Source organism: Ambystoma mexicanum, chromosome 3p, assembly GCF_040938575.1.
Source record: "Ambystoma mexicanum isolate Mex_15411 chromosome 3p, UKY_AmexF1_1, whole genome shotgun sequence".
NCBI classification, from domain to species: Eukaryota; Metazoa; Chordata; class Amphibia; order Caudata; family Ambystomatidae; genus Ambystoma; species Ambystoma mexicanum.
The window spans coordinates 1,001,717,094-1,001,744,681 of NC_090925.1; the positions used below are offsets into that span (position 1 = coordinate 1,001,717,094).

A 27,588-nucleotide genomic window follows, 5' to 3' on the forward strand; every position below is an offset into this window, starting at 1 on the left:
ACATTCCATTCAGACATGGATGACTAGCAGGGTCTTGGCCACCCTCACATAACTTTAATGGCTGAAATGCACACGCATAATAGCAGCACATCCCAATTTCTCCCAAATGTAGGTCTTAACAATTTCTTCCTATGTGAACAAATAATTAATCGATTCAGGAATTCATGAATAGTATGTTTTACAAATTAAGCAAAGGTTACATTGGATTGTTACATTTGATTTGTACTTGATGAATTGATATGACATATCATTGAAATATGCAATACTTTTTTGAATAAGTTACCATAATTGGTGATGTAAGATTTATGAAATTGGTTCATCATTGAACTTATATAAAGGATTGTGTTACCAGATTGAAAGTACCTGTGAAATTCTGACTGAAAGTTTCCTTTCAGTACTTATAGGTGTGCAGGGGACGGGAGGTCCATAAAACATGGACACTTTGTTTCATATATATGCTACTGACTTCCGATACCAGAGTCAACTAATTCTCCCCTGCACCCTTAACCTACATGAATATAGGTAGAGCCACTGTTGGACTCTTAATTAATCAAATAATACCACTTCCTAGACATGGTGTGCTTTACTACTCTTCTATTGAGATTTGCTCCAAGAGGAGCCATGGTTCAGAACCAGCCTGCATTTAAAAGTGCCCATATTACCTTTCAGCTTCTAGACCCTGGCCATCGTGGCAGCTAGGGTAGTAAGGATAAGGCGCATGGCCATCAGTTTCTTTTGGGATTTATTTAAGCATGCCCATCTTGACAAAGGCACTCTGGCACTGTGGAAGTCTTAAGGGTCTGACCACTGCTGAGCCAAAGACAGTGCTCAGTGTCTTTAAACGTTTCACACAAATGGACATGCTTAGGTGCAATGAGACAACTAGTGGTTTGGCGCAGCATAAAAAGTGTGCACCATAAAGGAGCGGAAAACCATGGAAAATGTTGCTTATTTTTCAAAGAGTTGTGAACATGGCAAATTGAGATTTCTAACATTCATCCTCTCCTGCAAATTATTAAAAGGGTTCCCACTGTGAGAATCCAGGCTAGCTTCACTCCTATTCCCTATGGGTCTTCTGCGCAAGTGGCCAGGGAAAGGCCATTGCTTTTGGACCCTGACCTTGTGGGTGGACAAGCGAGGGAGGATCAGAAACATGGTATCCCCCTTTTCTTACCAATGACCAACCCTTTCTCCGCCTTCATGGGGTACGAGTCAACTCTCCCGATTTCCTCATATATAACTAACAGTATTGGGACGAGGAAGAGGCAACCAAGTGTAATGCAGACTAGGTGCTTTTACCATTCTGGTACTGGGACGAGGAAGAGGCCTGCCGAAAGTAGTAGAGGTCAGGTATGTCCACCTTAATGAGGGTGAGGCAGGGCTGATTACACATTCACGCCTGCAGCCTGTTAAAAGATTGCTGGTGTAAAAAAAAAAAAAACGAACTGAAGCAGAGAGGGTAGCTGTGGCGTTGATGAAGAGCAGCAGAGAGACCAAAACAAGCAGCAAGGAACTGTAGGTGTGTGGCCCGCCAATGGTTAAATGGAGTACAGCTCAAGATCCGGGGCTCCGTGGAACAGAGCGAACGCTAAACGGGGAGCCATGCCTGGAGGCTACCTCTTTTCATCGAGTTCACAGTGCTCATTCTCCTGTGGTCAGAATCCATGCCAGGAGTGCCTTAGGGGCAGAAGGTGGAGCCCGGATGCAGAGAACCAAAGGCTGAGAGATCTGCGCTGCAGGAACGCTGAAAGAAGCAACTATGTTATGACATGTTATTTATAACACGCTTAATACCCATAGGATTCTAAGTGCGGACCCTGGAATCGAACCTGTGTTGCTCAGTGTCGTCTTGCTTCCAAGGCAAGCACGTTGCCGCTGAGCTATACCCCCGAAACCATGGTATAGTATGATGGTACCATAGATAGTATGTGAAAGGAAACCCGTGTATGCGAGAGTTTGAAGTTACGCAGAGGATTCATTTGTATCAGAGTGGTTGCGTGCATGATAAACCACATTCTTGAAGGTCTCCGATTGAATCCTCATTATCTTTTGAGCACTTGAGAATGCATTATAGCAGAGTGGTCGCGTGACCAAGATGACACGTTTTTCAAAAGTTTGTGTGCTGGGCATGTTAAAGGCATTCTACAACGATATATAACATCGAGGTGAATTGAGTGAAGATCTTTAAATCTTCGCTTATTGAATTCTGAACCAATTGAAAAGCATATCAAATATATCTTCATACAGGACAGAAAGAAAACTATTACCTATGAAGATCATAAATGAAAGCAGCTTTTAAATTCATCATGTGTCCATTTCAAAAGTGAATGCAACTTTATACAAATCAAATTATATATGCTGAATTTTCAAATAAAGCTTTGAACCGAAGAAATCAATCCTTATTGAACCCTACAGTGAACAGAACTCCAGCAATACAAGTGGGCCAAATATACATTGAACTCCAGGGTGAATGGAACTTTGGAGGTGAACTTTAACAAGTGAATAAACTGCAACTTTCAGTCAAGACATTCTTGTATAAAGATCAACCATATCCAGAGGGTGCAAGTGTGGCTCAGACCTTAAGAAAACTGGAAAATATCCTGACACATTGAAAGTAAATATTGGGGAAGGGAACCATGAGGTTTAACTTGTTTACTGACCTGAGAATGGAGTCTCAAGATAGTTTGTGTTTGGAACTCTGTTTTAAAACTTGGGGACGGGAACCCAGAGTGTTGGTGAACTTTATATCATTTGGAACCTAAGGCAATCCTGAGACATTTCTGGAACAGTTTTATGCTTGGGGAAGGGAGCTGAAAGAAAGGTGTGAGCTGGACAGAGCTCCAAACTTTGTGTAGAACACTGTTGTGTTGGTTGCCAACATCCCTACACATTGTATACGATTAGTTGCGAGGGCAGGTATAGGTATTGGACACAGACAGATTGCCAAGTTGAACCTTTGGACTTCAACTTCCCTTAGTTTTGGTTTGGTAGTGGAATCCCACCATAGTATAGGGTAGGATAGGCGTTTTTCCATCCTGACATTTAAGTTAATAAAAGTGTTTACTTGGAACTTTGAATCGGTTGTCTGTGTCTTACTCCAATATGCCTTCACAACACCCGGTGTACAAGCTGCCCAGATCAATGTTCTTGTCTTGGAGTCCCTTCTTGAGCACACTAACTTGTGCCGCATGCCCAATGCCTCTAATCTGCTTTATGGCCAGCTGACTGAGGAACAGTGCTGATCACTGGATGCATGAACGTTCATATTGTTGGCTTGCAACCTGAAAGACTCCCATCCCTGACCCTCAGTCCTGTGAGGTGGCTTATTGCAGCATAAGGGCTGTACAAGCAACAAAGTGTGTCACCCTTAAAGCAACAGTCAAAGCATAGTAACATAACCCAACACAAGTGTGCCCAATTGTCACTGCATTCAGTAAGGCAGACATATGGCCCCCTTTCCTCTACCTGCTCTGTTTCTCCTACATCCCCCTCTGTCACTGATTAGGCCCCCGGAGACCATGCAAATGGCAGTAGTGCACAGAAAAAAATCCAAATAGCAGTTTAATTCATTCAGACTGGATAGGTAATTTGGTCTAAATGATCTCGCTATAGAGAACTCCATTACTACGAAAAGTTTTTTTCACTACGTTCACCAATGCAACACTATATTTATATCCAATATAAACAGTTCTACTTCATTAACTTCCACAGTGCAACACTATTTGCAATATAAAACCCTTCTATTGTATTAACTCAATATTACAGACAAAAGGTATGCATTGAACGAAAATACGGCAAACGTGCATGTTACTCAGTGTGCAGAGTATTCTGCATGTAAAGTATAGGCGTGTCCTCTAGTGTTCATAGCCGCCCCTGGGGTTGATAGACTAACTTGTAATAGCCTTTTGCAACTTTCGCACTGCGACCCTCAGAATGTGACAAGTCCAATGGAAAAGTCGGACCAGCTGTCACAGTCACTAACATAGCAATCCTTTTTTGTGCCTGAACACACTGCATTGTATGGCTGGTAAACAATTTTAAACTAGTAATTTCTGCAAGTAACTGAACCGCAATTCTAAAGATTATTCACATGCAATGTAATACTCTTCATGTTTTTTCAGACAACCGTCTGCTGAAGTCATGCCAGAGTGCTTCAATGCCATAACAGCAGCAGTAGACACTATACACATATCAAGTAATATAGCATACAAAGAGACTCGTTCTCTCTTCACCAGCCCAGGACAATCTCATATGGCTCATGGTCGAGGAGATTTTTGCCAAACTCTCCTTTTGTGTCCCCCCCACCCCAAACACTCATTCTGCACACATATAATTCCTGGCATTCCTGCTCCGACACCTTAGTCAGTGGACTTGGCTTTACCAGAACACCCTTCGTTCATCAGCAGGTGTGGATCCAATATGATTATCTGGTTAGTAAACGCCCCCCCCTCCACCCCTTCAACTCTGAAGAGCGCTTGAGCACACCTCAAGGATATCACACATACACATCAGGCCTTAACAGAATACCGCCACCACACAGTTAATTGACTCCATGAACCTTTTGTCAGCCAATAGGGGAAGCGCTCGTCCCTTCTTTTGATTACACTTTCCTCTGGTCAAAATACGCAACTAAACACTCATCCCAATGATCACGATCATTCAACATGAGGTTTCCATTTCCGTACATGCCGTTACTGAAGTCTGTATGTTTCAGTCTCCCTGACTTTTCACACTGTTCCCTGCTCTCCTTGGACCAGTTACATTTTCAACACACAGACCATGGTCTGTAGCAGCTGCCCTGGGCAGGCTCACAATTTCCCTCTACAGAGACTAGGCATGGAGTTGCAAGACCATTATGGTGGTGATGCGTGCAGCATGAAAGACGAATAACATTCCATATTATTGAAATGGTAGTTGGTGCGCCCACAACAGATTGGTTTGAGTATTTTAACTGACCATGTGTTTATTTTGCCACAACACACAGTTGACTGGGTCGTATATTCCAATTGACTAAGGATGTGTTAATTTTGTGATAGTTTGCATTTCTGCATTTCATTTCTCCCAAAATAGTTTTTTGCATTTCTGTAATGACTGTACACTGTATATTTTACAATAAATGAATACATGTTGTCTTTCAACTCATTTGTTATTAGCTGGTGGTGAACCTCTTACTCAACTGACAACATGAGATATTCTCCAAGGTTTTTTTTCTCCCTTGCCTCCACTTTAATTGGGTATGAATTATTGTTTCCTCGCTTTGTCTAAATGAAGGATTACCAAGTGACACAGATCTTTGGGTTTTACCAGCATTCTTTCAAATTTCTTCATGGGGCCTGGCTGAAGCAAAATAGTCCAAGAAAAAAGAATAAAGCCCTTATGAAATCATAGCATTATATTTAAAAAAAAAAATACCACGCATCAACGTAGACTTATGTGCTGAAACTTTCAAATCCTTACAGTGAAGCATTGAAAATCTTACTGAAAGGATGCACATGTCTATTTTTGCAGGCATCGGAACACAGGGTAGTGAAGAGTAAAGGTTAAAACAGTTCTTCTAGAAACAAAAACAAAACTTTTCTTTTTTATTTACATTTGCAAAATCCCAATTGATATACTTCTGGCTCATGGTGAAGATTCAAATAATGGTACTCTAAGGAGGTGGACAAAAGGAGATCATTTTGCATTGTGTATCTTAATTTCCAATCCCTTTTCCATGTTCAAACCACATGCCTTGCACTCTTCCCCATAACTCTACAAATCCTACCGAATGTTGGAACTCCTTTCTTCTTACCTGCGGAAGTCGCCCCCAGTTCCACTGCATGTGCGATTCAGCTCCTTTAGGGGACAAGTCTGGACTTTTGATCTCCAACTCAGAGTCACTTTTGGGGGAAGAGGGACGGTTTGGAGTAAGGCTAAAGGGAAACAAAATGGTAGAAACCAAGTTATTCTTCCTCTCCTAGTTGCTTCCAACAGTTTGCTGGTTGACCTACAATAATTTTCTAGTGTCCTCACTGTACTGCCTTCTCATGGGAAGCTTACATTTGCAGATCTCTTGCTTCCAGTGTCTTCTCTGTCCATCTCATGTGGCTTCCTCTCACTATCTTATTCTGCAGTGTTTCTCAAGCTCACATTGTGCACCCTGTCGTTTCAACTCTCTGCTCACCTGCATCAACTATCCCTGGGTCTCCTTGAGGATTTCTATGTTCATTAACTCATTTTAGCAGTTGCATCTCTCTCCTACTTCCACATTACCTCTCTTCCATAGTCAGAGTAGTTTAACCCCGTCCCAATATTCACCTTCTCACTAATCACTGTAATTGCCACTCATGCGCCGAGTAGTTACTTCATTGCGTGCTCCAAAACCCGCTCTTCTCTCCTGCCCATAACATCTTTGAATTGTTTTGCACATTTGCTCTTCGTCCTGCCCAGTTGCATGTTTTAACTTTTTTACAACTGTGCTTTTTCCATCTTTGCTTACCTTGATTGACCTCTCTGGGCCCTTTCCACCACATTCTCACACCTTGTTTCAACTACACTCCCTCCCTTACCTTCACTGTAAACCATGTTAACGACACTCGCGTCTTATTTTCTGCATATGCTCTCTGTACTTGTTCTTCTATGCTACCTGCATGTCCATCTCCCCACCCTCCGCTGTGCTCATGGTAGTACTTCAGTATGTTCTGTAAAAGTTTCGTAACCTTGCATGTAGCTCATATTTTCATGCTAAATGATAGCATAGCATTTTAGCAGGTGTCTATAGAGGGGAGGGGTAACCTCTACAAAAAATTACGGGGACAGACAGTTCTACTTTGGTGAGGCGTGGCGGTGCTCCATTGTTAAGAGATTGCTGCTTCCTACGAAGCTCATGAGTGGGGCTGACATGAGGGTGCATGAGGGGTCAGGAGATAGGCTGCTTTTATCGGAAGTTATGGCAACTGGCTCCTACGTTTGAAGTCATGGGACCTAGTGGCACAATTAGTCTTTTGAGAGAGCAGTGCTAGTATTTCCTGTGATCACAGTACAGAGCAGATACCAATGAGAGGAAAGACGACTGGACACAAGGAGGAAGCGCGTGGAAGAGAAAACATGTGGGGTAAACAAACTAGACCATGACATACGACATATGAGGGAAGGGACCGATCAGAACCAAGAAGGGAAGAAATCCAACACAAAGCTGGCAATGGATGTGAAAGATATGAGGGCAACATTAAAACATGAATAAGGATCTGAAGAAACCAATCACCATTTTCCATTTGTAGTTTAGGGTCTTGGACTTCAGAATGCTTATGGAGGCTGGCACCGGTTCTGCTTTTTAACTACTTGACTGATTTTTCCCTACTCATGCTTCAAATCCTCTCACTGTACGCTGTACCATGAGTCCTTAGAAATTAGGTAGTTGTTTTGCAAATAGAATCAAGAGGAACATTTGCAATGAAAGGTGTAGCAGATCCTGCACTTCGAGAAGTGTACTCTAGACGTAAAGGGTAAATCTCTCTTAGCCAGAGTTGCACCTTTCGATGCATTTAACATTCCATTTATATATAACCGACTTACAGACAGGGTCCCCCCTTCTCTACCATCGACAACAGAGACAAAGAATTGATCTGTCTAATGTAGTGGTTTTGTCTCATCAAGGTAGCACCCCACTGTTCTCTTAACATCCATTGTATGGAGGCTTATTTCAGCTGAGTTAGTGGGATGCTAATAGAAAATTGGAAGTTTAATGGACTTGTTTACACAGAACATGGATATGAACTTGGGTACAAAGCGTTGATGTGTGTGCAGAACCACTTTGTCCTTATGAATAGTAACAAGTGGGTCTTGAACAGAGTCTGCAGTTCACTAAATCTCCTAATCCAAATAATAGCCACCAGAAAAGCAGTCTTATAAGTGAGGGCCTTAAGACTAGCTTTGTGAATTGGCTGAAAAGGAGGGTCCATAAGTCCTAGTAAAAACAACATTTATTCCCATCCGGGAGTTGGATTAGAAATAGGCGTATGAAGTCTTATAATTCCTTCCATGAAACTCTTGATTACAGGGACTTTCCACCAGGAAAACTTGCTCTGAGAAGTGGTGTAAGCAGAACAGGCTGCAAGGTGAACGTTTAGGGAGTTAAAAGCTAATCCTGAGTCTAAGAGGTGAGTTAGGTAAACAACTATGTGAGTGGGCAACAAGTCAACTGGGTTGATGTTACGAGCACTACACCTGATGACAAAGCGTTTCCGCTTGGTATTGGTTTCTGTGCCTCTCTAAGAACGTCCATACATCTTTGAGGTAGTTGCAGATACCCAAACTATGACCTCAGGAGCCATGCTGCTAACTTGAGAGTTTGAGGGCAAGGGTGCAGTGTTGTCCCCTGATCTTGGGACACCATGTTGTAGGGGCAGGGCAACTTCATTGGAGGGCAAGTTGACATCCTCATGAGACGCGAGAACCATGGCTGATGAGCCCACATTGGTGCTATCAGGATTAGTGTAACTTGTTCCTGTTTCATCTTGTGAACTATCCTATAGAGGAGAGGAGTACAGGGTGGGGAGGAGGGAAAATAAGCAAATCACCCTAACCATTTGATCCAGAGACCGTTCCCTTTCTTTTGGATGGTTTTTGGGGATACCTAGAGAAGTCGTCTGGGCATTGTGCGTTCTCCTGCGTTGCAAAGAGGTCGATGTCTAGATCCTCTCCCCCATTCTGCAAAGCTGTTGTGCAAAATGTGCTTGTGCAAGCCCCACTCGTGTTCCATGCGGAGCTGCACGTCCCTGGTGAGTACGTCTGCAAGAAAATTGTGTTCCCCTGGAATGTGTTGTGACAGGAGGAACATGTCGTGTTTGAGTGCCCATTTCCCAATGCTCTATCAGTTTGAACAGCCCTGGAGAGGGAGTGCCTGACTGTTTAAGTAATACAAGGCCGTGGTGCTGTCTGTAAGGACTAGAACAGTCTTCCCTTGCAGTGGTGTGTTTGTTCGCTACGGATTGTGACCACTTGCAGTGCGCCGTCTGGTGTAGAAGGTGAGCTCCCCACCCTGAGAGAGGAGTCTGTGGTAAGAGTGGCTTCCACTGCACGGTTGGTGAAAGATTTTCCCTTCAGAAGGTTGTCCTTCGACCACCAATGCAGGGTCGGAACAAGGGCTTTCGAGACAACCACTACATGGTCCCACCGACTGCTTGCTTGACACCATTGGCTCGAGAGCCACTCCTGCATAGGATGCATGCGCAGACGGGTGTGTGAAACCAGGAATATGCAGGATGCCATCATTCTTAATCGAGGCACGGTTTTCCGTACGGTTATCTGGCGACCGGCAACATACGGGGGCAGGGAGATCTGAAACAACATGTTTTGGACCCTCTCGTTGGAGGGGAAGACAAGTGTCTTCTGTCCGAACCAGAGCCCCCAGAAATTGTTTCAATTGACTGGGTACAAAACTGTTTTTCTTTTCGTGGATGGAGAACCTCAGTTGAAAAAGTAGTTCAATAGTCTTTTGGGTGTTCTCCATCTAAGACATGGTGACTGGTTAGATCCTTTTTGGGTACAAGTTAGTATATTGAATAAAAACCCTTGTTTACCTGATGATCTGGGGCGAGATCAATCTCTCCCTTTTGCAGCAGCGCCTCCACCTCTTCTTGAAGGATGAGGCGATGGTCCAGTGATAGTAGTCTGTTCCTTGGTGGTCGATATGGAGGAGTCTGAAGAAACTTGATGCAATACCCATCACCGACAGTCTTGAGCACACACTTGTCTGAAGTGATTCCCTCCCATGTGTGGGTGAAGCACGTTATCCAACCTCCTACCGGAGACGCATGGGAGTGGACCCGAATTGGAGAGTGCTGGCAGGGGCAGGGCAGCCTCTGGCAACTGCATTCCTACCCCCTCCTTTTGTATGCCGAAATCCCCACTGTTGAGGGGTTTGCGCCAAGTGCTGGATGTTCCTTGGCCAGTGTGCCAGGGTGCTTCTGTTGTCGTAAATCTTCCCTCGTCTCACCTGTGATCGGGATCTCCCTTGTTCGGCCGCAGGACTCTTCCTGTGGGTGGTTCGGGTCTTGAATAGGCTCGCCCGAGCCTCGTCAGGTTGCAGAGCGCGTTCAGAGTTCCGGGATGTTCGTGGTTCCAGGGTGTCCAGGATTAGTGATAAACAAGCAATGTAGGGGGGAAATCCAGGAACAGGAAAAAAGGCAAGGAAGGAAGTAAGAGGATCAAGGAAACAAATGTAGAGAGCAAACACACGTCGGGTCACTATCGAAGATAGCGTTGAGACGCGCGGACCCGCAGGGGCGTGACCAATTTATAGTACGTGCCACGACGTGAAAGCTAGTGCGTAGCACGGAGCTTGGTACGGCCATGTTGGGAGGAACAAGGAGTACAAGCCCTTCGTGACAATGACCATGAGGTCCAGAAGGGGCAATTTTGCCGGGTCATGACATCTGTACCATACGAACCCTGAGCGGTTTGAGAGAAGGATTGCACACGAAAGGACAGTGAGTATTTAATGCCCCGCACTACACACAGAGATTTGGTAGAGAGATTTAAAGGTCTCATTCGGTTTCTTTGAAGTCTCAGGAGCGTCGTCCACTGCTTTGCCAAAGAGCCAACTCCCCAACGGGTTTGATTAGTGAGACTTGTGTCTAGGGCTCAAACCTGGAATTCTTCCGCCAAGCATGGTGTCTCAAAAGAGTTTCCTCTTCCAACACTCTGCGAGCTGCCTCTGCAGCATCAAGAGTGGCCTTTAGGATGTTGTGTGACCCGATGTCCTTCCTGCACAATTGCAAGAAATTGCGATTTAGTTGGTTCAGGGACATTCTGAAGTCTGTCGTGTACCAGATCTCACTGAACATCATTGAAACTGGTAAGCAGAGCAGTATTATTGGCAATGCGGTTACTGTAGGCTACAGAAGAAGTAATTCTCTTGCCAAGGCGTAAAGTTTCAATGTCTTTATCGGGAGGAGCCTCAGAAGAAGAGCAGGGAACGCCTGCATGCGTCCTAGTTGTGGTGACCACCAGGGAGTCCGAAATGGAATGTGCCAAGATATAAAGTGGATCAGAGGGCATGGGACGAAATATCTCCACGTGCGGATTCACTGCTCGAGTAAGAGAGGGCTAAGCAGAGAGGGAGCAATATGCTTTTTAATGGAATTGAGAAGGTGAAAGTCTTGTCTTACAGGAACTTTTTCTTTGAGGATGTCTTCCACAAAGTGCGAGTCAGGTGCTGCCTCCTGAGTGACAATCTTAAAATGGTCCGCTGCCTTCCTAAGAATATTATTGAAGAACAGCCGGTAATCAATGGGGGAAGCCTCCCTATGCTGGGTTGTCGTCAAAGCAATTATTGTCTGGCTCAGCCACATGAGCAGGACTAGTGATGTGATATGATATGGCATTTAGAACGCGACAATACACAAGTGTTTCAAGGCGCGATGAGGCAAGGGAGGGGGACAGAGCGACGACAGAGATGACGAACTTACTAGGCCAAGTGACATTGAGATCGCGCAAGTGCAGTGGAGAGTTGAGGGGAAACGTGCTAGTAGAGGGGAGGGGGCACTGCTGTACATGGGTTCAAACATAAAACAAGAAGTGCGTGCAGCAGGTGGCAAGTACAAGGGTAAGTGCGGACATGGGTGTCCAATAAGTACAGGTAAGGGGACTGTACGTTTGCAGATACAGACCCAAGTGCAAGGGTTGCCAGAGGCAGTGCGGGTGTGCAACTGGGTGGGCAGGGACCTGGGCCCGAATTCAGAGGGTAGCCAGGTGACCAGTGCAGAATCAGACAGGGGATCAGCAGGGGAGAGGAAGAGAGAAGGCAGAAGTAAAGAGGAAGGTCTTGAGGTGCTTCTGGAACCGGACATGGTTCTCCTCAAGAGGGGCTGGGAGGCTGTTCCAGAGGGAGGCCCCATTCAAAGAAAAGCAAGATCTACTGCCAACACGTTGCTTGGAGAAGCGACTGACCCTGAGGGAGTTGGAGCAGCGAAGAGCTTGAGTAGGAAGGTATTTCCGAAGAGAGAGTTTGAGACATTTAGGACCCAGGCCCCAGAAGGCCTTGTGGACACTGCACAGGGTCTTGAACTTGATCCTTGCGACCACTGGGAGCCAATGAAGAGATTTCGGTGCTGGAGAGATACGATCCCTGAGCCCGAGGCCAAGGACAAGTCTCACAGTCCTGTTCTGGATGAGTTACAGAGAGTAGAAGCAGGCAGATTTAGAAAGAGGCTATTGCAGTAGTCCAGCCTGGAGAGAACCAGAGCTCTAGAGACAGTGAGCTTCTGGGGAAAGGTGAAGTAAGGAAGAATACCTCTAAGGAGGTGCGGTTGGTAGTTTAACTTCTTAGAGACATCAAAGTTGTGAGGAGAAAAGGAGAGTGTAGAGTTGAATATGACCCTGAGGTTCTTAGCCTCACAGGTGGGAGCAGGAAAAGGGCCAAGAGAGGACGACCAGAGAGTGACAAAGGAGGGTGCAGGTGTGCCAATGAGGAGTACCTCCGTCTTACTGGCATTAAGGCAGAGATCATTGGCGGCACACCACTCCTGGATAGCAGACAGTCAGAGATGAGAGAGGGAGAAGAGATGGCAGAGGGGAGCCTGATAACGAGCTGAGTGTCATCCGCATAGCACTGAAAGTTGGAGCAGAGAGTGCCAATGCGGTGGGTGAGAGGTGCCAAGTATTGGTTGAAAAGCCAGGGAGAGAGGTTAAACCCCTGGGGAATACCACAGGTAAAGAGTGAGAGAGAGGAAAGGAAAGACCCAAGTTGGACCTGGGAGGGTCGGTCAGAGGAAAGAGGCCAGCCAGGCCAGGGCCTGATCAGTGATATCCAGGTTATCACAGAGACTGTTGAGCAGGATGGCATGGTTGACCGTGTCAAAGGCAGAAGAGAGATCAAGTAAAATTAGGACAGAGGGGAGGTTAGAATCAAGGTTAGAAAGCATGTCTTCACGGATGTTCAGGTGAGCAGTTTCCATGCTTCTGTCTGCTCTGAAGCCAGACTGATGGTCATGGAGACAACCAAAAGATTCAGTGTGAATATTAAGCTGGGAGATGGCAAGCTTTTCCAGGCGTTTGCTCAGAAAAGGAGGGATGGAGATCGGGTGGTAGTTAGCCGGGCAGGAGGGGTCGGCAGAGGGTCTCCAGAGAAGAGAGAGGGCGCACAAGAGTGCTTTAGGGGGGGCAGGAAGGCTCCAGTGGCAAAGGGGTGATTTCAGAAGTCAGCCAAGGTAGGAGCGAGGGTGTCTATGTTGTCCTTGATGGTTTTGGAAGAACAGGGAAGAACCTGTTTTGAAGAGACTTTCATAGATCGGACTTGTCTAGAAACCTCTTCAGGGGAGAATAGAGGAAAGGAAGAGAAAGAGGGAGGAGGGGTGGCCACAGGGGGGCCAAAGATTGAGTAGAGGGAGGAGGAGAAGGAGAGGTAGAGAGGGTGGGCTAGTTATCCTGGTCATCTGTAGTAAGCCAGGCATCTGGGTCCTGAGAGACAGGGTCCTGGGAGCCATCATCGTGGTCAGGGGTATAAAACACATCATCCTCTTGATCATACTGATCATCCTGAAAAATGTTTTTTAGAGACATCAGGTAGTGAGAGTCCAGGAGCGTCAGGGCATAACATTAGAAACTTACAGGACCTAGGGCGCCAGTGGGAAGATTAGACTGTCTGCATGGCATAGGCCACCCACCGCTTAGCGCGCCTTTCTTTAATCATTTTAAGATTAAAGAGTAGACAGGCCTTGCAACGCTGCTGGTCGTGGTCACAAGGGAAGCAGTTATTGCACTCCCTAGGAGTGTCCTTCCACACAAACCTCCTATTGCAGGAAGGGCAAAATTTAAACACAGTCCTCCCTGTCGTAAAGTGGAAAGTAAGCAGCCAGATAAGGGAAAGAAGAAGGGGGTGGGAAGGGGAGAAGAGGCATTCTCCAAAAGGAAATGTCAAAAAAAGGACCCCCACTCTGCCTACTGTAAAGGCTGAAGCCTGATGGTAACAGATGCCTGCCAGTCTCCAAGAAGTCAATCGGAGGATGGCACAAGAACAGTCAATGATGCAAGGAAACAGCAATAAGTCTGGTATACCACAAGCTCTGCATGAAAAGCTACCGACCAGTAAGGCGGAAAAATAAATCTGGGGGGACCTTGACACATGAGGGATCTTGGGTACACTCCACGTCATGATAGGGAAAGTGTTACAGTGGCGCCCAGGTCGACGTCCTGTTTCGATCTTAAAAAAAAGAAAGATGCAATACTCTGCAATTATGATAATGATACGGTATTTATAACGCGCCTATACACAAGTGTTTCTATTACCACTAGATGTTAGACTATATGCACGGCATGCAATTTGAAGAAGATACACAAGTATCAGAAAATAAATATCCCCATCAAAACCGATACCCATGCTGCAAAATTAATGCAAACTCTCTTTCCTTTGCTCTCCAGGGTTTTGCCCACTGCTTTCTGGTGCATTGTAGATCTTACTCTCACTGGTTTCTCTCTGCTACCCTAATTGTTTGCCCTTTACTAAGTTCTACTGTGTCTGCTGACTGTCGCATTTCTGTGAACGCCTTCTGTCACCATCCAGACAGTGCATTTTCTCTCTGGCTGTCCTGTGACCACTTTCCCTTGTGGTCATAACCAACCTACATACTCTAATTTCCCTTGGGAATAAGCAATACATGAGTGATTCAATAAATTACCTATCTATAGTAACAACCCTTCACTACAATGATCAGCTACAACAATTATTTGGGTTGTTTGTACCATGCAAGACCTCAAATGAGCATAATCCCTCCCTTCACTTCCCCGGTCCTCTTACTTCCCTATAGTCTGCGCTACGCTTGCTCTCCTTGACACTCCCATGTTCTGTCTTCAGTTCCCAGTGCATAGTATCCTCAGGGCCATTCCTCTTCATACCTCTGTGGTAGCATCCACTCATCTCCAGAGAAGGCGTGGAACTCTTTAGTCTGTGTGGGTGGCATTTCCTCCTCCGCTGAAACTTCAGCAAATGAATAATAAATAGAATCACTGATGGGAGACAGAATAAAAGGGAGGAAAGAAAAAAAAATGCAGATGTTACTTTCCTGACGGTATTTACATGTAAATCACCGAAGAACAGAGGGAAAACATTTTAATGGAAGTCATTCAAAAATAAACAGTTACCTATCTTCAAGCTAATAATAACAATTTGTTCGATATTGAGGCCTCACCGAACCTTTGATTAGCTCAAACTGGCTGGTTGTAGGAATAAATCGCCATCCTCAAATGATGGAGTGGTTGGGGTGGATCAGTTTATCTTCCTCAGCTGGCCAATCAGAATAAGTGTGCCAGTTCGGTCTGTGTTGGGTTGCTGAGATGAAATAGGGCATACTGGCTATGGTCATTGCCATGGGTGTCAGTTAAGCTTTTGGGGAAGTTAAACTGGATCATTGGGCGCTTGTTTAGGTAACCAGGACAACTGGTTCTACTGAGATAGAATTGCATTTCTGTGGTCCCCATTGATATTTGGGATAGTTCTGTAGTGAAGATAAACTCCTTATCTAAAGTTGAAATCAAAGGTTGTTCATTTCTTTGCTCTTTTATTTTGTACAAACTCTAAAGTAACTGACTATTGTACTCTAGGAATGGAGCAAGATTGCGCTGGAATATCTAAGGGTCAGTGGTGGAATTGTTTGTTGCTAGTTTCTCAAGCAGTGTGTTAAAATCATTAAGAGCTCATGGAAAATTCAGAAATGCAAGAATTAACTGCTCCCTCTGCATATGTGGTAAACTGGTCATCTAAATTAGTGGTCTAATTTGGAAGACTATACGTTTTTGAGATGTAGGAGAACACTTTGAATGCATATCTTCAGGAAAGGTTCTTAATGTGTGGATTGACCAGCCAACTGGGGCCCTGCCATTTCTCGTTGCCAAAAACACATTAGAATGATGTCACTGACTGGACTACCTAGGGATGAACAGGTTGACAGTTTATTTTTGTATATATTGCTACTTGTGAGGAATACCCTGGCGTGCACAGAGCTGTAAATCATGGTAGCCCCATGTAACCAGTTACAGAGAAGACCCAATGATTAGTGGAAGACCCCTTTAGGACATCCTTTGGATATCCGATGCTTCATGTGATGTTTACAGTTGTGGAATGCATCATTCAATTTGAAACAGTTTATGGATTCAATATTTGCTGATATTTTAAAGAAGCATTCAATTGTTTATTTAGAGACCATATTGATGTATTCACGCTCACTGCACCAAATCGACATCATATGCGAGAGGTACTGTGGAGTCTATGTATAATCAACTGTCACCTAAAACCGAGAAGCTTGAATTTGAGGTGGACAGTGCTGAAAAAAGGCCATTTGAGTGAGAGTTTTTACTTTTATGCAGTCTTGTTCAATTGAAATACCTCTATACCTTTTGAGACAGAGTGTATTGCAAGTTCAAAAATATGTTAGGTTTGAATATGCTTTTATTACTTGTTCTGCACTTCTAATGATAATAATAATTCTTAATCTTTTTTTTTTTAAACTTTATTTTTGGGATTTACAACTTCAAACACATACATTTGCACCAACCGGGTGCAGTCATAAGTACAACGTGCCATCTGTTATGCTCGTAATAACCCCCCCCCCCCCCCGCCCGCCCGCCGCACATCGTATCAGTTCTTAGTTCATTGCTGGTTCCCCTTATCTTGGTCAGTTACTTGCGACCTCCTTGGTTGGATTTCCCCTTCCTCGACTGAGCATGGAGCTTGAGTTTGGGAGTCTGATGATACAACGGTGTTTAACAAGTATGACGTGTAGGGGCCCCAAATGTCAGGGGGACGGCATGTAGCGGTAGTGTCCGTATGAATTCGGTGTCCATATCCTGACAATATAGGATGTCTTTTTTCCATGCTGAAACAGCGGGGGCTGGGCCACGGCCCCATGCCATTGCGACCCTCCTGCGTGCCAGTACCAGGAAAAGGGCTGCTAGTTTCCTCACTGCAGGTTGTAGGTTTTTGGTCAAACCAAGAAGTGCCACCAGTGGGGCAGGGGGTAACTCCTCACCCACCACCTCTGCTGTGGTTTGTAGAACAGAAGACCAGAAGCGATGTACCCCGGGACAATCCCACGCTAAATGCATGAAATCTGCGACCGCTGCGCCGCGCCGCACCTCAGGCATTGTGGTGACAGTTCTGGGCTGTGTCTATGGCTTTTTTCTGGAGTGTAGTAGGTCTGGTGTATGAAGTTGAAGTGAATTTGTTTATAGCGTCTATTTAATGCGACCTACTGGGTCTGACGGAGAATGTATGTCCAATCCGCATTGGGAATTGTTGCCTGAATAGCGGTTTCCCACGCGGCGGCTGCAGATCTCGACCCGGGGCCCACAAACACTCGTCCAAGTTCGGGGGCTGGTCGGGGCTCCAGACGCCCACCAGCGCCTGCGGCGCGTTCGCGTCGTGGGGCTGTGGCGGACCCGGGACGCTCCTACCTTAACTTTGTCGGGAGCGGACCCGGGGACTCCACGCCGATGCTCCGCCTCTTCGGAAGCCACTAGGTAGGCCCTTCCACCAGCATCCAGGTTGGACACGACCGCCAGGCGTCCAGACCGCCCGCGCCCCCAGGGCAATGTCGGGTCTCCTTCAGCAATCACTGCTGCACTCCGCTATCGCCACCAGTCTCCTCTGGGAGGCGCGTAATACGTGCTTGCTGCTCGGCCCGTGCAGGCGGCCGTCTCCCCGTGCCACAAGCGCTCGGGCCGCCGTCGACTGGGTCGCAGTGGATCTGGAGCTGCGTTTTGGGATCTTCTGTGCCGAGACGAGTTTCCCACACGTTTTGGGCAGCATGCAGCAGGCGAGAACGGTGTCACAGCAAGGGATTTTGACAGGATTTATAGGGAGCCACACGGAGCTCTCTAGGAAGCCGCCGTCTTGGACGGCTCTCTAGCGCCCTCTTTAATAATTCTTAATTTGATAGGAATTGTTGGCTACAAAGGTAGCATTTCATTTTCAGAATGTAAACATTGATGCGCGGAGCTTGCTTTCCATTTCTGAAACAGATCATAATGTTTGTGTCTGGGTCGAAGTCGAATTGTGGTCGACAGCATGTGCTTATTGTATGGCTCACAAGGATTTTGTAGCAACATACACACCCTACTACAATTAATATGGTGAATTCCTAGTCTAGTGTCATCATGATTTAGATCATGAGAATTTATCTGAGACCTGTAGTGAGTTGACTGAAATGCCCATTTTATTGGAGGAGGCATCCAGATTTGTCCAGCCGCTAGCCGATCTGCCTGCCCGAAGGTGGAAGGCAAGAATTTCCAAAGGTTCACCATCCTCTAAAATGCAGAATATCAGAGTTACCTACTCCCCAATGGGAATATTGGGCAGAGGTCCCTTGAAGCAATGCACGAGTGGAGCAAAAGTATAAAAGAAAAAAAAAAAAAAGTTAAAGAGCACACCACTTTTACATTGAAACACATGAAGCGCAAGGATTTTCTAAAGCTGCATCCCTCAGCTAATTCACAGTAGTGAAAAAAGAAACCAGGCGACCACAAGCAGCGCATTCAGCGAAAACAGTTTCAGCTGCACACGAGCAGATGCAGACACATTGAATGCCACAAACTCAGGATCTGTAGGGGATAAGAATTCATGATGGCACTCACATACTTGTAGACGTTGAAACAGGCCTCAGTATGGAAAATTTCATTACGACAGATTCAAAAAGCATTAGGGCGGTACCAAAACGGAAAGACCAAAAAAACCCTGAGAAACCATCTTCACAACCCACCCAATCCAAAGGGCAACACTTAATGAAGAATGCTAGGCACTAAAAAAAAGGGAAGTTTGAGGCCAGTGTGGAGCACAGGCAGAATAGCCCGCAACAGACCAGAAACAGGAGGACATGCTCCACGTCACTTTCTGCTGCAGCAGAGAAGACTATTATTTTAAGAATGTATTACTAGGAAGGACCTTAGCTGGAAATACTGAAACCTCGGAATGGTGAGACCTGAAGTGAATGCTGAGAAACTAGGTCACAGTGAGACCTACACAAGCGAATGTCGAGAACCGAGACATGGTGAGATCTAAAGGAGTGAATGCTGAGAAACTAAGTTGTGGTAAGATCTGCCCAGGTGCAACTCTGAAAACCAGGTCATTCTGAGAGTTGACCCAAGGGAATGTTGAGAAGCAAGGTCGTGGAGATCCCTGAACTGCCAAATGCTAAAACTCTTGAGGTCTGGGGAAGACATATGTTCAACCCGAAAGTCTCAAAGAGCCCTACCTGCACAAGCGAGATATGAAACGTTGCTGATGAATTCAGTAGTGCAGTCAAGAGAGCTGAAAACCAGGCCTGTTCAAATTGGAAGACAGTGGCTACAATAAAGTCTGAAGCCAAGTCTGAGAGGCCATAGAACTGGGAGAGGCCTGAAAGAGGAGTTTGAAAAAAATACCAGATGATGGACCAGAATGAGTAAAACCCTGGAGAAAACATACAGGAGAAACTTATTTCTTTCTTTCGTGTTTAAGACAAGGACTGGACTTTGTATACGATGGTGTGAATACTTGTTAGTCAAGAAATGGAACATAGGAGTTTTATCATAGGGAACGCCTAGAAGTTGAGGACTTAAGTTTAAGTTTGGAAATGTCTGTTGGCTGCATCATTGAACTAAATGAAACTACTTGTTTGAGCTACAATTTTTTTGTGCCACATATGTCATTGCTCAACCTCCCTACAAATGGTGCCAGCGTGGGATTCTCAAGCTCTGATAATATGACTCATTCCTAATAGAACCAGGTACGAAAGACACTGCAGGACATTTGTACCTCCACAAATGCCATATTACCATTCTATTCCAGGCTCAGTGGGCCTCACTCTATTCAGTACTGAACGGATTATAACTTTAGTTGGAGGAAGGATCAGCATTAAAACTAGACCTGAAGTCCTGCTGCCTAATGGAACATATGGTAGAGTAGCTCCAAAGTGCAATTTGGCAATGCCACATTGTGGATGTTAAAACAAGGGTAATAGACATAGTCAATAGAGGGGAAATCCAGGTGTCACTTGATAGTGATGAGTACAACAATGTTTACTATCAATGTCAGACCCAATTGTACAGTTCATCTTAATGATCATTGTTAATCCCAAAATAGAGGAAGTGAAAACCCTGTGGAGCAAAATGTGAGACATATGGCTATATTACCAGCGAGGAGAGCAGCGAAAGGGAAGAACCAGGTGAGGGTCCATCAACAAGCAGACCAATAAACAACAGAAGAAGAGGAGGACAGAACAACAGACGAAGAGGAAGAGGGAACAGGAGAAATAATAGCCAGGCATTTTTACAGCAAGGCCAAAACAGAGTGAGTGGTAATACAAGCAGAGACTGACAAGAAGCTGGTCTCGCTCGTTAATAACTTTGTCTATGTATTACAGGGCACTGAAGAGGAAGTACTAAATAAAGGTTTAGGGCCCATCCTTACCAGCGAACATGATCCTTGTGAATTTCAGGGACAATTCATGAAATGAATGAGAAAAATGCATATAAAGGAATTTCTGGAGAAAAATGACAATCCCTGTCCAATGACGCCACTGGTTTTAGAAAACATCCCACCTTCATGCCTCTGACAAATACCCACACACCTGAAACTCTAGTCTTTGAAAACGAAGTCCTGACAAAAATAGGGCAGATGGAATCCAGAATGGGGCATGCCTTTCAGAACTTTAATAAAAAAAGAAAAAATGGCAGCCAGATCTCTGGCTAATAATGATCACATCAAAATTTTTAAAAGCGGATAGAGGGGGCGGTATAGTTTGAGAACAAATCAGATTATGTAAAAGATTGTCTTGGACAACCTGAAGATCCAAATAGTTTTAAGTTCTCATATCAGATTCAACTGAATCACTCAAAAAACGCATACATTTGAAGGTAACCTGAAGCTGAAGAACGCAAACAGGAAGCATCATTTCTTTGTAACGAAGATCAATCAATCCCGACGTTTTACTGTCTCCCCAATATACATAAGAGTCCACAGAACTCTCGAGGTTGCCCCATTGTTTCGGGGATCAATTCTGTATTAGAACCTCCATCTCAAGTTACAAATTTGTACCAAAAAGGTTTTGTAAGTACAACAAAATCCTTTAAGGACACCAAAGAAGCCATTAGGAAGTTTTGAGAACCTTGAATTCGATCCTAATAAGAAAATACTAATAGGTTTGGGTATAGTGTCCCTTTACACAAGCATCCCACAACAAGCACCTTTAGAAGTTATTGAGAAGGTGCTGTGAAAAAGGGCAGATCAAGACCCCTCTCCCCAACACATTCTTAATGCGGTGTGTGGAACTGGCTTGGACCCAAAACTACTTTAAATTTCTAGGTTAGATATACAATCAGATAGAGGGCATACCAATCCCTTTAAAGACCAAATCAAGGAATGGACCCGCTATATTGATGACCTCTTGATGGTGTAGGAATGGTCAGAAGAATCACCATGGCTTTTTCCAAGTGGCTGAATACCAAAAACCACCACCTCAAGTTCACAATGAACCACAGTACAGAGGAGACCCATTTTCTAGATATAACCATTTATAAACAAGGATGGCAAACTTTTGGTAAAACATTTTCACAAACCAACTGACAAAAATTCTTTGCTTGAATACACCAGTCATGTAAAACACCTTCGAGATAACCTTCCTTTTGGACGAATCCTACACCTCAAAAGAAACAGCAGTACAAAGGAGGCATTTGAAAAAGAGGCAATGGTGCTGTCCAAGAAACTAAGGGATAGAGGTTACCCCAAAAAAGTAGTTAAAAAGGCCGCGCAAAAGGCTTCTACTTACCACCGAGAAGCGTTATTGAAGAATCATCCCAAGGGATCCACAACAGATTAATGTATGTGTCCGCCTATAGTGAAACACTGCTGCCTACTAAATGCCTGGGGCAAGAGCCCCATAACAGGATGCCAACCATGTGGGAAATGCAGTATTTGTAAATTGACGAGTAGATCAAAAACAGTGGGTATTGGACTAGACAAACCCTTGACAGCCAATACTTTCACTAACTGTAACTCAGAACATGTGACCTATTTGAATCGTTTGCTGTAGGGGTGTGTGAGAAAGTAACAAAAAAGTGACCAAATGTGTTTTTTTTCAGAAAATGGCAATAAAATGATGTACAAAGCAGCCTGTGTTTTTTTTTCTTGTAAGAACTAGGACCAAATGGTTTGCAGTTCTGAATTTGTCATTTTGCAAGCTTTCAATAACAGGTTGAGTGAAAACAAAAAGGTTACCATCAGTTCTGAGAGAGGCAGGCGGTTAATACCTTTTATTTTTTTTATTAATTTTTTTTTTTTTTTTTTAAATCGGTCATGGTTGGAAGGAATGGAAGAGGAGCTGTAGGAAAGCTCAATGAGAAAACAGAAAAAAAGGCATACATTTCTGAAAAGTAGACAGAATTTCAAGTTCAGGAAGGGGTCATTTGCGTGGGTCAGGCAACAACTATGCACCTAAAACTGGACAAAGTGACAGAAATAAAATTATGTGCTGGACATGTTTGCACTTGTAAGATAAGGCTGCTGTGAATATTGATAAAAGCAATGCATCGCTACATTCCCCCGACTCTGCTAGTTAGAAAATCACACATTTTTCGTAATGTTTCACAAAACAAGCAATACCACAAGCCCAAAAGGGAGCCATGCTACACAGGATTTTTATGCCGACGAACTAAACAAACGTTCGCAGCATTTGAAAATAAGGAAAACCAATGTGGTGAAGAATGGCAAGCATACATTTTTTGAAAGAGCACAGGCAGACCTTTTGAAGAATAAGTGGCTTGCGCATGTTACAAAACCGTAAAGTGCCTAAAGCAGTGACTAAATGGAGGTCACATTTGGGAAATGAACGGGTTGTGTAACAAAGTTCAGTAGGAAATGTGTAAAAACGTTATCAAAACCAAGAGAAAACAGTTGAGAGAACCACGTTTCCACAGGTGTCGCGAAGAAAACGGTACCTCACATGTTTGAGCGCACCTACTTGTGCGCAAAGAAGGCTAAAACACTAGTACATCAAACGCCCTGGCGGAAGACCGGATTTCGCTTTGTGGACAACCCACAGATTTGGGCCTATGGTATCGCAGCCAACAAGGAAAACAGGAAAACCCATGCATTTCTGAAAAGAAGGCACCTGTGGGAAACAAAACAGGGAATCGCTCTAGATTTTATTACCCACAAGGCCCGGAAAAGTACAAAATGTAGGGAAAAAACAAGATTTTCACACAAAAAAAACATGTTCTACCTTTCCACGTTCCCACAGGCGTCACAACAAAAACGGTACCTCGCATGTATGGGTGCGCTTACCGGGGCGGAAAAGAAAAAGGGATGACCGTAACCAAGTCCAGCGGCAATCCCAGGGAGCCCCGACACAGTAACAATCCCTCCCCAAAGGGAAAAGCTGCAATGCAGCACGGCCAAAGTTCAAGGAAGGCAGGGGGAGCGGCTCCCGGCCTTGGGTGCCCGTCTCCCACGTGGGTTGACCGTCCCCAAGCCGAGCAGTGGTCCCAGGGAGCCCGGCAAGGTTGACATCCCTCCCCGGAGGGAAAAGCTGTAATGCCCAGCCAGAGCTCCAGGAGGGGCTGGCATGATGTCCCCGGCCTTGGGTGCCTGTCTCCCATGTTGGACGACCGTCCCCAAGTCCAGCGGCAGACCCAGGGACTCCTTGCTGGGTCATCATCCCTCACCAGAGGGAATAGCTGTAAGGCAGCACAGCCAGAGCTCCAGGACAGCCAGGGGTGCTGCCCTCGGCCTTGGATGCCTGTCTCCCATGTGGGTCAACCATCCCAAAGCCGAGCAGTGGTCCCAGGGAGCCCCCGGCAGGGTCCCCATTCCTCCCTGGAGGGAAAAGATGTAACATAGTCGAGCCAGACTTGTAGGACGGCCGGCGGGGGCTGCCTGAGGCCTCGGGCGTCTGCCTCACATGTAGGTCAACCGCCCCTCAGCCCAGCAGCGGTCCCCGGGAACCACTGCAGGGAGCCCATCCCTTCCCAGAGGGAAAAACTCTAATGTGGCCTGGTGTGTCAGTACTTGCCCCCAGACAGGGGAAGCAGACCAATCTGCCCCAGGTACTATCACCTATGGGGACCTTTAAGGCCCCAAATGACTAAACGAGGGCTTCCTGGACTCCGTCCTGGCGCCCTTGGCGCCAGGCTCATACTGCCCTCTCAAACAAAACATTCTGCAGGATAAGGAGGACCATGTGCAGCCTAGTCTGAGGCATACTGGAGGCACTACTTTACCTGGAACTACTTTGAAAGGGTGTGGTTGGAGGGACTACTTTTTAGGCTATTTAAACCACACCCTTGGAACAGAAAACGCTTCACGCTATTCTGCACTCCTGCAGCGTAACGTTCTGCGTGTCTGCAAGCTCCAGTCCTGTCTTCAGTCATGCCCGTCCTGCTCATCGCGATCCGTGCCTGCAAAGGAAGAGAGAATAGAGAATAGAACAAGACCCTTACCCGATTCTTCATCTAGAGCGTCCGGGAGTCTCCGCATCTGCCAAAACAGGAATGGAACAACAGGTTAATCGCGCAGAGTAAAGAATCACTTTAAAGACACTGATCATTGCGCAGCGTGATTGATACTCGCCTGAATGCTGCTCGTTCTTGCTATCCAACGAAGCACACGCACGCGGCCGCCGCTCTGGAGCTGCCGCACCTGCTGAATAAAAGAAAACATCAGGTGAGTTGCGCCTCTTTAAAGACATCCAATCTCACGCATCATATATACTCACCTGAAGCTGCATTCGCTTGCGGTTCCACGAGTCACCATCACGCGATCTTCGCTCCGGAGACACCGCACCTGCAGAATAGAAAAGGGACAGCAGATTAGTTGCGCAGAAGAATAATATCCCATGTTTAGACATTATCACATCGTGCATGTATAGAAACTTACCTTGGCATTCTACTCACCATTTTCCGGAGAGGAGTCACTTTTCATCTGGTATACCCCCAAAGGGGAATCTGCAAAGAAAGACACAAGAGTGAACTTTTGGCAACTTGAACTCTAAAGCAATTCATACTACCGAGTATGGTGGCATAAGACTTAACCTCAGAGTCATCGTTGTCTGAACACTGCAATAAATCTACAGGATGAGTGAAGTTAACTGGATCCTTGAATATCTACGCACCCCTGCATACAGTCTCAGGATGGAGAGCCCACCATTCCTATCATTAAGGTGAGACATAGTAGAAGGGTGCACAAGGAGGTCACGGGAGGTAAAAGTCGGCCCTCCTCCTTACGGCTAGTTAACATATCATTTCAACATTTTAGGCAAATCTTCCTTTGTGTCAGAAAGACAAAACTGAGTGAGCAGGTGCAGTCATTCATCACTTCACTACGAGTCACGCTGGTGGAGACCGCTGTAGTCCAGCTTCGTTTGGCGTCCTCTGGAGACCAGGTGAGCGTAACACCTGGCCAGAGATCCAGGACAGCTGGGGTACTGCCACGGGCAACAGACGAAACAGCCCCCCAACCCTAAAATCTTTCCTCTGGTGGCTTAGTGCTCCTTACTGCTTCCCAGCGTTGGCAAAATGGAACCACACCCTCAATGTTGCCCCCCCCCAGGGAAACAGAAAGGATCTGCCCCTCCATGGGGGATTCCTGGGGGGGGCTGGCCCGACAGGCATAGGACCAGCCTCCTGATGCCCCCAAGTGTGCCTCCCCATGTTTTGCATTTGGCATTTTTGGGGGGTAAGGAGCGGATTGGCCTGGGAGGCCCACCAGTGGGAGGGGGCACCCCCAAGATCAGATCCCTAGCGACGTAGTGGTCCTTGCTGCTTCCCAGGGGTGGCCAAGTGGGGTATGCCCCTCCCAGGGAAGCAGCAAGCATCTGCCCGTCCTTGGGGAATATATATATATACACAAAACAGTTCAAGATATTCCCAAAAGACAAACCGTGGTGAGTTACTATACTAATTATGCTTAAAAGAGTAATGTATAGACTCGCAAAACCAAAACATACAGCCGAAACGGGCGAGCTCACACTTCTTCCATTATCATTCTATTTAGACTATCCGATTTCTGAGAAAGGTTGGTTAATAACCGGGAAAATCAGGAAAAGAAAAATCCATTTCCCTGCATCAATTTGTGGTAACGAGGGAGATCATTGTACAACCTCTTTGGGTGAGTGCTTTGGATTCATCCAAAGGTACATAGAAAAGTAGGATTGAGAGTGCACACAAGGGTTCAAGAAAGGAAATTCTGACAAATTTTAGATTCAATGCAGGAAGTCTTCTGGGTCCGGGGGAGGAAAAGAGGCCCTGGCACAGAGCCACTATAGCATACGAATACAAGAAAAAAAGAGGATCCAAAATTGGAACCTCCCGTCCCCTGCACACCTTTCAATTCCGTCAATTAGATGGTTAAATAATCTTTCAATTCCCTTATGAGTATAAATATCACATTTTAGTTAATCAAAAAGTAAAAAAAAACAATATCACAATGTTTTAAAGTTCATATAAAGAAAGTGATTTAATTGCAGAACGCAAATGACAGAGAAGGTTCAATTCAATATGAGTGGCTGACGCGTTTCGAGATGATTTCTCTCTTCATGAGCCAATACATTTTTGAACTGAAAGCAGACAATGCAGAAAAAAGAGGAGAGCTATGTCAAGATATTGTAGGCGTAGTACAGATGCAATAAAGTATACACGTTACAGTCATTTTTGTCTAATTTGAACTTCCACTTAAACATATTCAGAGCTACTAGGAAGCACAGTGTAAAGTGGTCTCTGAAACCGGTAATGCGGATATCTCGTGAATAATATATCCGGCTCATAAAATGCGAGACTTGGATAGTTAGTTATGGAAACTAGATGGAAAGAAAGCACTCACCATGGCCAAAAGGCCCCTTTGTGCGTCTGCAGTTAGTGCTACATGTGGAATAGTAGATCGGAGTAAGTATTAGCTGACACACTCTGTTCAGTGTGATTGGCAATCAATTGATGTTGGATCCGTAATCTCCTGATATTAATATTGATGCCCTGAAAATCCAGGGTAAAGTATTACTGATCGTGTTAACAAACCGTAGTCCTAAAGAAATGTATAGTGTAAAATAGTGACTCACCCTTACAGCAGGGATCAAGACCCATTGATCATAATGTCAGGAAGATAGCAGTGGCTTGCAGAAAAAATCAAAATATGCAGCCCTTGGTCTATAGGTATGGCAGCGTCTCCAAGCTGTAGGCAACAGAGTAATCGAAATAAGTGTAATACGTGGGCATTAGCATATCTGTGTGCGGCCAATGCACTAAGGAGATCTTACTTGCATATGATTTTTCACCAGGAGAGTGCCGTGACTCAGGACGAGACGACAGTCGCAGTAAGGTAGGCTTGCATACCAGAGCGGCCGTAAGAGTTACCTATGGATATTGGTTGCTAGGAGAGGGACGCTGCAATCAAGCCGCGAGACCCTCGTTGTATGCTTTCCAAGCATTCGCGTGTCGAGATTCATGAAAATAGAAAACTGACTATAATCTATACACGTCAAGATGGCTAAACTGCTAGGATGTTAGGTGAAATCTGGCATCCATGTTGTAACAGGGTCTAAGGTGGCGTAAATGAACTAGAACGTGTGGCATCAGCTTTCTATTGTTAAGTTA

At 45.3% G+C, this 27,588-nt stretch overlaps 1 protein-coding gene across 3 annotated transcripts in view; it reads right to left on the bottom strand.

The window, feature by feature from the left end:
- Positions 1-27,588, bottom strand: part of LPIN3 (lipin 3) — a 679,959-nt gene that overhangs the window by 433,924 nt on the left and 218,447 nt on the right. For all 3 annotated transcript variants that reach the window (XM_069652299.1, XM_069652298.1, XM_069652300.1), the window contains exons 5-6: positions 14,875-14,985; positions 5,792-5,912 (exon numbers count right to left, since the gene is read on the bottom strand). In XM_069652299.1, the coding sequence (XP_069508400.1) occupies positions 5,792-5,912; positions 14,875-14,985 (232 nt within the window). The remainder of the gene's footprint in view (positions 1-5,791; positions 5,913-14,874; positions 14,986-27,588) is intronic.